We start from the raw sequence: 12,370 nt of genomic DNA, 5'->3' as shown, positions 1-12,370 counted from the left end.
TAGAAATTATACAATAAAATCTTGTAATTGATGCATCTTTTTTGTTTTTGATTTTAAGAGTTAAAAGCATGTTCATTTTTTAACCAGTTTCATCGTTCTTATGACCTGCATGACTAAGAGAGAAATAAATCAAAAAGTGGATCAAAAATGATAGACTCGTCTCTTCAGGACTTCGTCCATGCTGTCTGAATAATTCCATGAAGGATGGTCATGTTCATGACACATGAATCAAATATTCATTCATTCTTGTAGTCATTCATTTATTCATTCTTTGTATTGACCACTGCAAATCTGCAGCAGGTCTACAAATCTTGAGATCCCAATATTAAAACCTAATTTTAGGAGTTTTTGATTCATTATGAAACAGACTGAAATCAACACTGACGTCTTAAGGTAAAATATTTATTTTTTAACACTATTTTTGTCTGTCAGCCCTGCCACATAGGTGTTGAATTAGATACACATTCACTGACAACCAATAGTAAAACATTATTTATTATGGAAAAATAAAGAACGCGATTTTTAGGGGGAAACACATCACCACACATCATACAATCAGTGAAGAGATAAATGAACCACTTTTCCCACAGGGGGTGCCAAAATGTATAAAAATTACTTCCTTAAAAGAGCTTTAAGAAAATGTGTTTGGTGCAGATCCTGAAGAATGTGACATGACAAAGTTTGTAATAGTTCTCTCTTTGAAAATAAAGAATTATCTTTCCTACCAATCACATAACAGGCTACCTCTATGTGTTCCCATATCTTTCAACCCTATACTTTACTAATATTTCCGTTAGGAATAGGCCACTCCTCAGCAATATAACACAAGAGTGAGACTGTTAAGACAGAAGGGACATTTTAACAAATAGAGAACCAATGCATGACTGAGTTTTTGTTGTGTCTCTGTTCCCTGTATCAGTATGGGCATATCAAACTGGTCTGTCACTAGATTTCTAATGTTATGCTCACAAATGAGTGCATCATATTGTTTGCGTCCTTGTTGAGGTCACACACAAAGTGTCATATTTACAGTATGTCATCTTGTTTTGACTAGATTTATCTGTAACGTCATTGCACAGAGTACAAGTAGGCTACTGATAAAACAAAAAACAGATTAGCATATTACCAGAAGTGCAAAAAGCAAGTGCACTGAGTGGCAGCATGATATATAATCAACACTCATGATTATATACGGTGAACAGTTTGCGCAGCAGGTACAGAAGACAGTGGAAGCCCCATCAAGAGTCATGACCTTTTTGATTAAATAACCTCCACAAACTCTTAGAAAGCAACACAACATGATATAAAATGGATAAGAAAAGTTGGATTAAATGGAGCCCTTGATACAGTCTTATTGTTTCAATATAAAATTATTTCATGATCTGGAAGATCTTTGTTGAAATTATAGATTTACTGAGGGGACCCTCTGTATTTTATTTTCTCTGTATTTTGTCTTTTTCTTCCAAATGTTCTTACAGTGTTTCTTGTTGTTGTTGTTGTTGTTGTTGTTGTTGTTGTTGTTGTTGTTCTGCTTGTTGTCTATATTCTGATGGCATGTTACTGTCAGTGTTGTTTTTAAATAAATAATAATTAATAAAGAAGAATATGCATGTGTTTTAGTCTGCATGCGGACAAAGAGAATGAGTGAGGGCTTTAAAATGAGGGATGAATCTAAGAACTGTGGGATTTACTGAGGCAACAGGCAGATATACATGCAGTGAACAGTATATGAACCAGTATGACTAGTGCAGCAGACAGTAGAGGCAGTACAGGAATAGATATGCTGCAGCTGTTAGGCCAAATCATCATGGCAAGATCTTTTATAGCCTACAAAGGAACACATGTATGATATGAATACAGTGTTTATTATAAATACATAAGCAAAAAGAAATGCATCAGTAATGTGATACTGATAGTGAGGAGGTAGTCGTTGTGTCTGATGTGTGCGTCATATCAATCCAACTTCATCAACTCATCAACTTCATCAACCATGAACTCTCAGAGCAGAAAGTGACAGAAAGTAACAGAAATCCTAATACTTCGAGGATAAAGGTGAGGGGGGAAGAAAGACTGAGCTGGGTTGTTGACAAGTCACCACTAGATGTCAGTGTAAGTTTAATTTATCAGCGTCACTATCTGAGCTGCTCCAGTCTGGATCATGGAGCTCTGAAAAGACTGAATGAAGTTCTCCCCCGAAAGGAACATTTTTAGAGTTTTCTAGTCCTGTTTTTGACCACAACAGCTAAAGTAGGATGTGCACTGGTATCATTTTTCTTTTATTGTTGTAAATATAGTTGAAATTGTGTGTGTTTAGAAGCAGGTTCCTGAGGATGTCCATGTTTTAAATATAACTGATTTCAGTCTTATAAACAGTGTTGTTTCTTGTTTTAGTCACCTCTCTTTTGGAAAACAGATTTTTCAATCTTCAAGGGACTCTCCCAGTTGAATGAACATTAAACAAATACAATTGAATTAAGGTAAGCTACATAATACTTATTTATCATGTTTTCCATAGGAGACAGAAAAGATACAGATTTTACAAATGTTTCTTTAGGCAATATTTCTCAGTTTTCCTTGAGGGTAAAAACAGTTTCACAAACTTCTATGAGTGAATTCCTGTAACTCAGGACGAAAAGAAACAGTGAAAAGAGGGTCTGTGCTGCATACACTTATGTTCACGCTCGTTTTTTATATAGTTTTATGTTTGACTGTTGAATTATTCGTTTGTTTTTTTACAAACCAGTAGGCCTATACACCTAAAGGACAAATAATGTAACCTTCATCTTCCATTCACAAAAAAACTACAAAAAAAGAAGAGCAGGGAGAAAGACGGGAAGTACAAACTCAACTTAACAATAGTTTTTTTTTTTTTTACCTCGTTACTGTAAATAGCCTAACTGATCATAAAAAAAGAGAGCAAACATCCTCTGTCGAGCGCCTGTTGTACCTCTCATAGCCGCTGGGGGCGCTGAACCCCCTCACATTGCACTGTTAGAAAGTTTTCCGTGCAGGATGGAGCTGATCACCCTCCGCTAGCAGAGGGAAGAGAGAAGAGGGCTGAGCCTGGACGCTGCCGGGTGGATACTTGAAGAGAGCAGGGGGAGGAGGAGAAGAAGGAGGATTGATAAAACAAGCGCGGCTGTCGATGCGCAGCGCAATTCTGTCCAACAGGCAGCGATAAGAGGAGCGCGCTTTGCACTCAGCCGGAGCGCAGACTACTTCTGTGTGTGGAGTCCGAGCCGCGGGTCCGATACACAGATAATAACACTGTTTTATTTAGTTGTTGTTTTTTTTTTTTTTAAATCCTGAAGTGTCAAAGGAAACCACCAGCAGATCTATACGTTTTCCTCTGGGACTTTGACAAGACGGAGCGGAGCGTCTGACACAGTTTGAACTCCTCACGCGTGGTGTGGGATTTAGAGCTGAACCCGGGGCTTCTCCAATGCAAAAGTACATGTATGATAAAGCGATGGCCCAAGAGACAAGGAACGGAGGAACCTCCACGTTAAACAACAACAACGGCGTGAACAACAGCAAGAAGAAAGTGCTCATCGCGCTCGACATCTTCTGTCTGCTGCTCGGTAAGTTTTAAGAGAGCTTGTTTTTTTTTTTTTTTTTCTTCTCTCCGTTGTTTTTAATGTTACCAATTTTGTCCACATCAGCTGATTTGGATTCAGCAACTCAGAGACCACAAAATAGCCTGCATGATCTGTTTCTCGCTGCAGCTCAAAGTGTTTGGAAAGACACGTTTCAAAAGGACCCGCTCTTTCTGCTGGCTGCCAATAAAAACATTATCGCGTTTTAAGTGTTGCCTGTTATCTGCGAGCACAAGACAACTTCTGCAGCATCCCGTTATCACCCAGCAACAACACACCACACTGAGAGCAACACACGACACTGAGAAAAACACACAACACTGACAGCAACACACAACACTGAGAAAAATACACAACACTGAGAGCAACACACAACACTGAGAACAACACACAACACTGAGAGATACACACAACACTGCGGACTGTCACACTGTTATGGAAAAAGTATTTTTATAGTCTCAAAATCAGACAGCACACACCTTTTATTTCAATGGATATATATTTAATGGAGTCTTTATTGAGGTTGTCTGGGCACAGCACATTATTTCAGAGATAAAACACATTAAACATGAGGCCTTTCAACAACACAATAAAGAACAAACAAAAAGTCAGACACTGAACAGGAGACGTTGTGGACCAAATTCAAACTTTACATTTCAGTTGCGCTTTATATTTTATTGTGCCTCAACACAAGACAAACTCAGCAGCATTCATCGGACTGTTACCTCAAACTGTGTCATCACTTCATAAACTGAGAGTCCACAGAGCGTCACTGCAGACACGCCCGCACCTGAAGTGTTTTGAAGCGTTTCAACCTGCCCTTTAAATAGCCTGTGACTCCCCTCCTGTGCCCCCATAACCTTGTTCGTGTGACCCCCGAGAACCCCAGAGGTGCCATTCCAGCTACAGAGCGATAAACCACAGAGCTGATCATGATCACTGAGAGGAAATCAAAGTTTAATTAAGGTATTGATTCCGTTTGCTTCCCTGATTTCCCCCCGCGGACAGTGTGTTTGTACAGTTTGACTTGTTATTCTGCAGGCATCCCGTCCGGATTCTCACTGATTCAGTGTGAGTGTGTGTGGTGTGTGTTCGATGTGTGTGCCTTGTGTTCGGCTGTTGTCACTGTAGCCCAGTCCTTTTACTTTCAAGCTCCCGTGGCCCCCCTTTCTCTCCTCTCTGTTTTCAATCCCCCGTCTCTCCTTTCTCTCTTTTTGAAAAGGATTATGGGAGTTGCGCCTAACTTCTCTACACATTCTCTCTCAGAACCCTGCAAATCCCGGGCCAGCTGCCCCTGATCACTCCTCTTGAAATGACTCCCTCTGCCCCTCTCTCTCTCTCTCTCTCTCGCTCTCTCTCTCTGCCTCTCTGTGCAGGGGACTGCGTGGAATAATTGCTTAAGCATGTGTTGTGGACGGGGAATGCCTCTGCGCCCTGACAGAGGGGAGCAAGAGGAGGGACGCGTGGCTGAGGGGGCTTTACAGGAGCAGGTGGGAGCAGCAACCACAGATTCATGTAGAGAAGCATTGATAGTAGAAAAATCAGCTAGAAAGTCAAGCAGGAACTGGGTTTTATTAGGCAGGATGTAACAAATGGTGCACATTAACTCCAAAGGCAGACACAAGTTTTCCATTGCCTGAGTTTATATTGTTAAAGTTATTAAGAAACCTCAGACAGAAACATACTGTTTCATCTGAAACCATATAAATGCAGATGAACTTTGAGGACATGTGGAGCGAATTTCCTGCAAAAACCAACTTTCGTCACTGGTTGAAAACTCTACAGGAGAACACACACACACACGCATGCATGCACACAATACATTGAAACACACACACGCACACACATGGTCTCACAGATTCTCCTTTGTCATGCTAAACACAATCTGGCTGCTCAGTGATGATTGGTTGGCCCACTTTAGAGGTCTGAGGCGGTGGTGGTGTGTGTGTGTGTGTGTGTGTGTGTGTGGGGGGGGGGGGGTGGTTACACATGAGGGGTGGAGGGGGCAGGGGGGTTAAAAGGGAGAAGAAGAAAGGCCAGGAGAAAGAGGGTAGAAGGGGAGGGAGGGTGGGGTATGAGGGGTTCCTGAATGAGGGTGTGGAATGTGGGTGTGTGGAGGGTTCGGGGGGAGAAGAATGCTTCATCCTGAATGGGCTTAAAGGTGGTGTTCACCAAACATATTTTGTTACCTTTAATTAGTTTCTATCTGCCAGATGATGCTACACACACACACACACACACACACACAATTAAACACACACAGTTCATGCAGGGATATCTTTGTGTAGACCGACACTCACACACACCCTGAGGCCACTGGTTGTGTTTGCATAAAGGACATCTGAGGCCATCCTTAATCACACTCACATGTGTACGGAGGAATAAAGAGGTCCTCCTTTGTGTTGTTTCTGCTTAACGAGACTAATGATGCATAAACACAGCAGGATCTGAATGATGATGAAAATACACACATACACACACACACACACACACACTGCAGTTCCAGCTGAGGATGAGAATGATCAGCTGATTTTCATTTTGGCTCGGATTCCTCTCTCTCTTAGCAGCCAAGCTGAGGCTATATGGCTATAAGAAGCGCACACACACAAACATAGTGTACACACACACACACACACACACACACACACACACACACACACACACACACACACACACACTATAAATACACTCACTCCACCGCAGACAGCAGAACTTCATTCTTCTCCTTTTTTCTGTTTCCTTAACCTGTAATATACACTCTCATCCAGTTCAACGTGGAAGTTTATGTGGAAACACTTCCTGGAAATCACAGGCTCACTCTAAAAGTAGCCTTACTTAAAACCCAGATTAAGTTTTACTCGATGTAAAGGAGACAGCGCATACGTTAGTGTCCGTCACTCACAGTCAGCTGCACAGGCCTATTCCTGCAGCACTAAACATGGATCGTCCAGGACAGTTTGCACTGACCTTTAGTGCTGTAGGTTGATCTAAAAAAAAGTTATGTCAGGTTGTTTCCGGTGTTAGGAAGCTTTGAAAGCAGAGTTTTAAAACTTGTGTGCACTTCACTCTGAGCGATGCTGAAACGAAGCGAAGGGAGATAGCTGATTGGGTAAACTGAGTCTACTTAGAAAAGATATTCAAAGACACTTGTAAATATATAAAAAAAAACAATACACTAAAAATTGTAACAAATGTAAAATGAAAAAGTTACATGTCAACAAATAAGAACACTGACAAATGAATGTCAGCTTTGACACCTGATGTCACCCCATCCATCCAAAATGAACAGAACAACTTTTAGCATGAACAAGCAGCTAATAACTTTCTATGTTATTGTCAACAGATCATTCTGTATCATATGACTGCAACTGTAACAAAAAAATATTAAAAAGGATGAACATGAGCTAAATCCAAGATCATTGTCGTTTGCGGTTCAGCATTTTTCGACATAAAAGGTGAAGAAAAAAATCATATTAAGTTAACAACTTTAACAAGTTTGTAAAGCAACTCTAGTTGCGGAACCCGAAAGGTGCTCGTCAACAGTAGTTAAACAAATGTAGTCCTCCTGATTCCTGGTGGAGTATAGCTTACATGACCTCATCTATAAAAGGCACAAGATTGCATGATATCTTTAAAGTCAATCTACGCTGACTAAAACACTTTTTCCCCATTAGAGTCTCAGATGTACTGCTATCATTTCAGGTCTGTGACACATTGAGGTGCTCGGTGACGTGATATTTCCTTGAGTGACACACGCACAGATTGTCATTAGCAGTGTAGACTCAATGTGTAACCTTTCAGCCCAAGGCAATATCGGCTTCATAACCGGCCCTGCAGCATTAACCCTATATTGCTCTACACCCTGCTCCTACTCTCCCCCCCACCCTTCCATTAGCCTCTATAGCATTACAGCTGTCCATCACACAGCCGCTCATTAAAGCTGCACAGGTTTAACCTCTCGCTCTCCAGGCCTCAGCCACTTCAATCCTCCGCCGTTGCACAAATATTTTCCAGAATATCTCAAATTCTTCAACTGGCTGCTGCCAAGCTTTGGCCAGAGACGCTTGATGTGACATCTGGTGTAATTTTGGGAATGAGTGAACCAGGGGGCAAGTGTGTGTGTTTGTGTGTGTGTGTGTGTGTGTGTGTGTGTGTGTGTGTGTGTGTGTGTGTGTGTGTGTGTGTGGTGCACAGGAAAGGGTGGGAAACGGAAAGGTAGTATCGGTCGGAGGTAGGTGTGGTTGTGAATGAAATCCTGTCTACTTTTTCTTTGCCTCTCAGCCCATTTCCATCCTCTCTCCCCTTTCCTGCCCTCCCCGCTCTCCCTCTTCTTGAGCTCCTCTCCCCTCTTATCAACTGGTTTTGGCTTTTAAGAGAGAGATTGCATAAAACATATCAGTAGCAGAACCTTAAAGGCAGTGCAAATCTGCTGAATTGAGTAGGAGTTAAGGGAGTGATAAGTGGTATTTTGTGTCTAGAAGTAAACTGTATTCAAAGAGCAGGTGGGAGGCCCTCACACACAAACACAGGCTTAAATCCAAAGCTGCTGCACTTAATCTGAGGGCAAATATTCCCACGGTTTTCTGCAGTAGTCGGTCTGTTTAGAGCCGTGAGGTGACTGAGGAGAGCTGTGATCAGGACCACCAGCCCGCGGGCCATTTTCATGAAGATAGACTCTTATGTAATGTTTGTGACAGTCATCATTATCTTATCAGTACAGTTTCATGCAAGTGTGACAGCGTTTTGCCACCCTACACTTACTGAACTGCAAATGATAATGGATAGAAAACATGTCTCCTCCTCTGTGGTTGGTACAGAATGTTAACAATATAAGGTCAACATTTTCTGCAGGATGGAATAGAGTGGGCAGTTGAAGCATATATGCAATATAAGACATGTGTCAATGCTAATAGGGCAAAACAGGATGATATTGTAAGGAAAGATGGATGATTAGTAATGCCAGAGCTCTCTGAATCCTTGTAAAACTTCGATTGTGTTGAGAGGTGTTCCTCTGAAAATGTAAAAAAGAATACTGTCCAATCCTCTTTGAGAGCTTCTTCCTTGTTCAAATATTGTTAACAAAGATGTCAGAGTGTCTCTTCAGCACAAATAATCCGAGGCATCTGTCTTTTTACTCCTGCATCCTTTCCTGCTGTAATCTGTATAAAGAAGACAATTACACATCAGACAACCAATTCACCAGTAAAGCTAATACTACTCAAACATATTTTTCATGTCTTGCTTTAGTAAACCGTTGGTGCTTTTTTTGTCAGTCATTCTGTTTGTGTGATGAGGTGAAAGGTCAGATAGAAAATAGACTCTTATAGGACACGTGCCTTCAGTCCTCTCTGTGTGACATTTCCTGCAAACGCACATGGCCAAGAGCTGCATGCGGATTTACAACAGACACACACAGGAGAATATACAGTTTCCAGACCCTGTTTGGGCTATAGTAGATAATGTATGGTATTTACAGTGTAATTACATCAGTGTATGTGTTATCTGTAGCTTCAGGTGGGTCTCTTTGTGTATATGATGATGCTGTGGCTGCAGGACGAGGCGAGTTGAGGGCTTTTTAAGGTGACGAGTGTCCTCTGGCAGAAACAGTCAGTGTGTCGTGTAATGAGATAAATATCAGCGGATGTTCATGACAACAGTTTGTAGGTTTGGGGCTAGTACCGTTCGAGGAATGTGCACTTTTTTTTTTACATGTGTAGTTTATTTTTGTGCATGAGCAGAGTTGTGGCATTGTGGCCAGTGCGTGTAACATTTTCAGGTCGTCATTGTGACATGTGGCTGGTTTCTGCTGGTGCAGGAGTTAAATGACAAACCCCCGGGTTGTGTGCGTGCGGGGCTGTGTTTAGAGGTGTGTGGTAGTGAGTGTGTATGTCCCGTGGGGTTTGTGAGGGCGAGGGAGCGCTCAGAGCTGTCATTAGACGGACTGTAGGGAGAGAAGAGAGTGTGTGTGTGTGTGTGTGTGTGTGTGTGTGTGTGTGTGTGTGTGTGTGTGTGTGTGTGTGTGTGTGTGTGTGTGTGTGTGTGTGTGTGTGTGTGTGTGTGTGTGTGTGTGTGTGTGGGTCGCATATGTGCTGCATCTGTGGTTCGTTTCGTTTGTGTGTGTTTGTGGGTCTGTTTGGTTCCTGGTTGACTGATGTGACTGTGTCTCTTTACACTGCGACACAAACCAGACACATTTATCTCCTCAGTTCCTCCTTCCTGGCAAACAATTAAATTGCACAATAAAATCTTTAACAATAGACAGACAACAGTTTGTAGTTTACACTGTGCAGTAAATCCTCTGTGACTCTAAACTCTCTTATCTGTCATTATCTCTCTCTTAGGTAAGCACTCTCAAACTGCTTATTTAGATAAATGCAGATTACGGGGCTCAACCCAACCATAAACTGTTGTTAGAACTCATTACTGAAAGATGTGTTTCAGTTTTCAGCTCATGAACGCCTGGAATTAACACAAAATAAGAGCTTTGACACAACTTACTGTACTTTGATTTTTTTTTTTTATATGGTGCACGTTCTTGTTATTATAATGGGATCAGGAGCTTAAAAACCAGACAATGCCTGCAGTATTTGATGTAAATGAGAGCAGGGGCAGCAGATGATCTTATACTTTATCACAGCCGGCTGGCCTCATTACAGCACACTGTCCTGGCCTGGGCCTCCTCCCTGCTGTTACACAGGCCCCTCTGTCTGTCACTTTCTCTCGCTATGATCCTCTGTGTGTGTGTGTGTGTGTGTGTGTGTGTGAGCATCCAGAGATGGGGGGTTGGGGGTCAGAGAGATTTCAAACAGAACAATGCCCCCTTTTGATGCATCTCAGCGCTCTTTGTTTCTCTAACGAGCAGCGATAGGCCGGTGGCAGACAGAAGGAGGACGAGATGGAGGGAGGGAGAAAAGTGAATGAAGTGAAGATGAGAGAGTTTGAGAGACCTCATCTCCTCCCCTGCCGCGATGGGCACTCAAGCCGCTTTATTATCAGTCAGAGGTTTAGGGCTTTAGCTGCTGAAGCTGTGTTGTCGCTGTAGTGTTGATCAGCTCAACTGTTGCAGGGCTGTGCAGTAATCAGCTCAGCATCTTTATTGGCGCGGACCTTATCTGTACTGCAGCCACTGAGCCCCATCCTGTTTACATACAGAGAGGGGACTCCCTGCAACACAAGAACACCATGCAGAACATTCACACTTCAGCTTTTAACACCTATTGTCTGCAGGTGAGCAGAGGAGGAGAAGGAGTGCAACGGGAGGAAAATAGTGAGAGAAGTTTAGGGGTGGTGGGGGGGGGTGTCAGCTTTCAAATGGGGCACAGAGATCCTCTCTGCAGCCAGGCTTTTGTCCTAAAGGGGGTTAATAATGCAACAACAGAGATACGCCCATCCAGGCGGCCAGGTAGACTGATGTGGCCTCAGGGTGATGCTCAGGTTTCCCTTCACTGGAGCATCTGTGTGTTCCTCTGCTTTCTACTGGTAGTGGGGAAATGTGCTTATGAATTAAAAAATTGAATCTGATTGGTTGTAAAAAAAAGTGGAGCTCAGAATTTTTGGAGGGTCTGTTGGTTCAATAAAGTGCAGAGTACAGATAATTGGTGTGACATTAAATGAACTGAATTTTCCAAAAGGCTTCAACAGCACAAACACGGCCCAGAGGTTAAGTTCAGTGACCAAATTACCTGAGGTGACAAATAGCAGACGGCTAGCAGCTCCCACCTGTCATTCAAAGAGGCCACACCCCTAAGTCTATATCACGTTAGCCTTAATAAAATGTAAACAGTTAATGGGATGTACAAGAATTTAGACTGTACTGTTGTGACAAAGAGAGAAATGAGCTATAGAGACCAAAGCTGTTTTTGCACCAGGCTTCAATTTTCTGCCCAGTTCCCATTTGAGTTAAATATATACATTTCCCTTCAGATGTGTCAGCTGCAGCGTTCAGAGGGTGCCCTCACAGGTGTCCTGCGGAGTGTCCCAACAGAAGCCTGTGTGTAAAAAGGCATTTATTCGTGTGAATAAAATCCCTCTGAGTAAGCACATGTTGCAGCCAGCGGCCCCCCGGTCGCTGCAGCATTCACACAGAGGACAGGGATTCACTCCGCACAAACTCTGCTGACCTCAGCCACTCCTGTGTGTGTGTGCATGTGAGAGAGACACATCAGCAGCTTGTACCAACAAAGAAAAAACATCTGTATCATCTACATGTATGCATACGTGTGTGGACGTATGTTTCCTGCACACTGACTGTGTGTGGATGGAGTCTGGGTGTTTTTTTATGGCGCTGGTTTGTTTATTTGGATTGTGCAGAGCGTTTTTGATGCCCTTTGTGGTCAACAGCTTAAGAATGTTTGAGAAAATACTTCGCTGAAGTTTCCAGTGGAACCACAGTAATCCACTCTGACACCCACATAGCCACACACACACACACACACACACACATACACAAACAGATATAATAGGCGGTGTTACAGTGACATGTGTGCCCATGCTCTTGTATTCTACTGTAAGGTCCTCGATCTTGGTCACACCCCTGCCTCTGACCTGCGGCCCCGCAGCTCTTTCCACGGTCTATGATAGACCTCAGCTCACCTCTGCTCTCTGCTCCCACATGTCTGGAACGCCACACATACTCGTGCTCACGGCTTTAGATACCTAAAGATAAAGATAAATGTGTGGGCTTAGAACAGCATGTCATGTTGGATGTGTGCCAAGTTGTAGAACATCTCAGGCATCTGCCTGAGTGGCTTTGTTTATACCCCACAGGTCAGGGG

At 42.7% G+C, this 12,370-nt stretch overlaps 2 protein-coding genes across 3 annotated transcripts in view; one reads left to right on the top strand and one right to left on the bottom strand.

The window, feature by feature from the left end:
* bloc1s2 (biogenesis of lysosomal organelles complex-1, subunit 2) overlaps window positions 1–12,370 on the bottom strand; it is a 287,967-nt gene that overhangs the window by 136,995 nt on the left and 138,602 nt on the right. The window lies entirely within an intron of this gene.
* The window catches only part of plpp3 (phospholipid phosphatase 3), a 37,218-nt gene continuing 27,864 nt past the window's right edge, over window positions 3,017–12,370 (top strand). Inside the window, exon 1 of one of the 2 annotated variants that reach the window (XM_061031831.1) lies at window positions 3,017–3,581. In XM_061031831.1, the coding sequence (XP_060887814.1) occupies window positions 3,443–3,581 (139 nt within the window). In that variant the 5' untranslated portion in view covers window positions 3,017–3,442. The remainder of the gene's footprint in view (window positions 3,582–12,370) is intronic. The other variant, XM_061031825.1, reaches the window with a different exon arrangement.

This window comes from Labrus mixtus, chromosome 3, assembly GCF_963584025.1.
Source record: "Labrus mixtus chromosome 3, fLabMix1.1, whole genome shotgun sequence".
NCBI lineage: Eukaryota > Metazoa > Chordata > Actinopteri > Labriformes > Labridae > Labrus > Labrus mixtus.
The sequence above is the reverse complement of the archived record's forward strand: the minus strand, read 5'-3'. Positions and strand labels throughout refer to the sequence as shown.